The sequence below is a fragment of the Triticum dicoccoides genome, chromosome 7A (genome assembly GCF_002162155.2).
Source record: "Triticum dicoccoides isolate Atlit2015 ecotype Zavitan chromosome 7A, WEW_v2.0, whole genome shotgun sequence".
Taxonomy (NCBI): domain Eukaryota; kingdom Viridiplantae; phylum Streptophyta; class Magnoliopsida; order Poales; family Poaceae; genus Triticum; species Triticum dicoccoides.
Window position 1 is genome coordinate 680,279,624 of NC_041392.1, and position 3,744 is coordinate 680,283,367.

Here is a 3,744-nt window from a genome sequence, read left to right on the forward strand (position 1 = left end):
CCTGTGCAGCGGATAGTGCGGGTGCTGGAGCTGGCGGGGACGGTCATGGAGGAGCTGGGGAACTCGCAGGGTCCCCGCGGCGAGGCCGTCGTCGCTCACTGCCGCGAGTTCATGCTCTACATGAAGGTACCCCTCCCATCATCCATCCACCATCCCCGTCCGCAGATCTTTTCGCCCCATGCTCCTGCCTTGAAAACCAGGGGGAATGGATGGATTTGTTGCCGCAAGCATCTGGGTGCTATATACTAGCAGAACATGTGTGACCACCGTTTCAGGAGTTTGCTTTAAATTGCTTGCTGATGGATTGCTGTCACTTATCAATGGGGGGATGCTATGCTTTGCGAGGTATCCTGCTGCCCGCTGATAATACTATGCACGATGCACTGCTATTTCTGTGTGTCCACCCTTTTCCTTTTGATATGAGCTTATTGCCTTCTTATTGTTGGACTGCTAGTGCTCTGAACCGCAACCGGTTAGTTCCGTTAGACGATTCATCTTTTAGCTTCCATGAAGCACATTGCCCCATATTGGTTGACATGCTCAACCATTATTTTACATGCCTGTCTATTGCACGAAAATTTGCAATCTTTGCTCATTGAAACAAGTGCTTCTGATGTCAAGTAGTGATGTTTCTGAATTGAATGTTGTCTGCCTGTGTGCACCCTCCTGTGTGCAACCTTAGAGGCATTAAGGGTCTCATGTCAAATTCTGACCTGATCCAATGATACATTTCTTCCACCAAAATACTTGCCTTATGCAGGGACGAAGCTAGAAAAGAAGTTTGATGGGGTCATATATATGGCAGTGGGTTCGTCCTTCTATAAATGTTAGTGATTAGTACTAAATTAGTGAAGGATTTTCAAATTTCATTGGGGTCAACTGACCCCAATGCCCCTAAGGTAGCCCTGTCCCTGACCTTATGTGAACCAATTAATCCATGGCATTCATATGACTTTCTCAGTTCTGATTTTTTTTTGACATGTTATATTCGCCATGAGTGATGCATGATAAATTAATTCTATATTGTGGCTGGAGCAGGAAATTCAAACTACATTGCGTGAGGAAATAAAAAGTGCTTGTGAATACCGGCCATTTGAGATGTGTGACTACAGTGCAAGGATTGCTAACGAGATTTGTTGCAAAAAGCTGGAGTATGTGATTGAGAAGATGGATGCCATGCAACTGAACATTGAGCACAGCACCAATGAAGTTTAGCTAGTTTAACTGGCTATCTAGTGCCTGGTAGTGAAATGGTTAGTGCCAAAGCATCATGTGGCTTCCCCAACTCCAGTATCTTATGTTCCATTCTTGCTATACATATCGCATGCGTCCCATGGCTTAATGCAGTGAATGAATTATGTAGGGTATAAGTTGCAATATCCCAGAAAGAAGATGTATTTCAACTACTGCTGCTGCATATGCTGTTTGTTTCATATATATCACGTCTTACAGCTATTTCAGATCCTTCAGTTGTGTTTCCACTTAGTTGATTTCAAACTTCTTCTGTACCATTGACACCCTTGCAGTGTCACATTGGCTATAACTTTCAAGGCATACCTATAAATAGATAAACCACCATAGTGTAAGTCTGCCATCCAGATCATTACCCAATGGCCAATGGAGCCATGAGGTTTTGCTCGTTGCACGTTTTGGCTATGCCATTTTATAATGGGCAGAACTTTGAAGTTTGACTATCGTGTGACTCTTCATGTTCTTTCAAGTTTGGCTCCAGCGCCCGCACGTTTTGGCTATCATCAAGCTTTTGTCTTCATGTTCTTCTTTGCACTATTCATTGCCAAATGCGACATGACTTAGGAGCTTAACAAGCAATTACCAGACTAGGAAACAATAATGTGTTAATTTACACTTTTACTTAGCCCGGGCGCAACTGCGCAATGCTTTGTTCAACATACTCTGGAAACCGTGATGTTCGACTTCAGTGATTGATCTAGGAGGTTGTACAAAATGTTACTCTAGCTCTAGGATTGGTCATGGTCACTTGAGTCATGTCGAAAGACCTGAAGCGTGGTTGCACAAGAACATCTCCGTATGCAGCAGTGCATAGGCTGCTTCATCTTCAGAAGGAACTGCTGTTGGCCTGTTGCACTAATCTGTAGGTTTTTTCTGTATTTGATTTTCATGTGATCAGGCCGTAAGGGATTTTTGAAGTTCAAACCTTGGACAAACAGAAATTTGATTAGGGGTTCGGGAAAGAAGATTCAGCAGATTGAAGCCATGGCACTGGTTTATTGTAGCTCACTAGCTCTTTATGCACTTGACAAGCATCTCAGTGGTGTACTGGCATTACATGCCTGACTAGGTGTGAGGAGTTTGCTTTAAATTGCTTTCTTATGGATTACTATCCATTATCAATGGGAGCATGACATGCTTTGTGAGGTATCTGCCGCTGATACAGATAGAAGTACTACACATGTTGCATTGTTATTCTTGTTCGTTCCATGTATTCCTTTTAATTGAACCTATTGCCTTCTGGTTGCTAGAGCACTAGTGTCTGAACTGCAATCAGTTAGTTCCACTGGATAACTCTTCTTTTAGTTTCCATGAAACATTGCTCCATATTGTTTGGCATGCTTAACCATTGTTTTCCATGCCTGTATCTGTACGTTGCACGAAAATCTGGAACCTTTGCTGACTGAAACAATTTCTTTTTGATGTGAGATAGTAACATTCTTGTATCTAATGTTGGCTGCCTGTGTGCGCTGCTCCTTTGGTTCTCGCAAAATCAGGATTATTTGGAAACCGATTGTTAAGGTGTCATGTAACATTCTGCTCTGACCCAATGATACATTCCTTCCACCTAAATACTCCCTGCGTCCGGAAATACTCGTCATCAAAATGGATAAAATGGGATGTATCTAGACGTATTTTAGTTCTAGATACATCTCTTTTTATCCATTTTGATGACAAGTATTTTCGGACGGAGGGAGTACGTACTAGCTAGCCAAGAAACTTATTTACAGCTATTTCAGATCCTTTAGTTGTGTTTCCACTTTGTTGGGCTTGAAGTTCTTCTGTAGTACTACTGAGACTATTGCAGTGGCAGATTGGTCATAACATCCAAGAAACTTATTTACTTACAAAACGTAACCGGTGCGTGACTGTCAATATGACATCGTCAAGTTATTTCAGTCCCCTGCTGTGTTGGTTTGCCATCCGGATCATTACCCAACAGCTAATTGAGCATCAGGTATGCCTCATTGCACGTTTTGGCTATGCCATCTCATAGTGTTGGGCAGAACTTTGAAGCTTGAATCCATATGAAACGCTCTAAATGGGTTGACCATCTTCGAGCTTTTGGCCTTCATGTTTTTGTATGCACGAGATTTCACGGGTCTTAGGAGCAGAGTACCATTAAGATTTTGGTTTATGCCTTGCACACATCCTGGAAGTGTTGTAATTTATGTCCAGACTTTAGAGTCTTGGAGGTTGCACACAGACACACAGTGCGTAGATTGCTTCATCTGGAATGCAGGTTTTTCCTGATTTGATCTTTGATGCGTGTGAAGTTGTCGATGCGGTTTCGAGACGTGATTTCCGTCAGTGTTCCGACATGACGACATGTATTTCGGTACAGAGGGAGTAGATAGATAGATGTACTCCCTCCGTTCTGAATTACTTGTCTTGGATTTATCTAGATACGGAGGTATCTAGCACTAAAATGAGTCTAGATACATCCGTATCTAGACAAATCCAAGACAAGTAATTCGGAACGGAGGGAGTAGT

The 3,744-nt window shown here is 42.5% G+C and overlaps 1 protein-coding gene across 2 annotated transcripts; it reads left to right on the forward strand.

Moving 5' to 3' along the window:
- The first annotated feature begins 11 nt into the window (after window positions 1-11).
- On the forward strand, window positions 12-2,625 carry LOC119332441 (mediator of RNA polymerase II transcription subunit 11-like). Of its 2 annotated transcripts, XM_037605629.1 has the most exons (3): window positions 12-126; window positions 1,039-1,253; window positions 2,150-2,625. In XM_037605629.1, exons 1-2 carry the CDS (start codon window positions 46-48, stop codon window positions 1,213-1,215), a joined length of 258 nt encoding a protein of 85 aa, XP_037461526.1. In that variant the 5' UTR covers window positions 12-45; the 3' UTR covers window positions 1,216-1,253; window positions 2,150-2,625. The 2 variants fall into 2 exon arrangements, with proteins under 2 accessions (XP_037461526.1, XP_037461525.1); XM_037605628.1 differs by lacking the exon at window positions 2,150-2,625 and having other exon boundaries at window positions 1,039-1,469.
- Window positions 2,626-3,744: the final 1,119 nt, after the last annotated feature.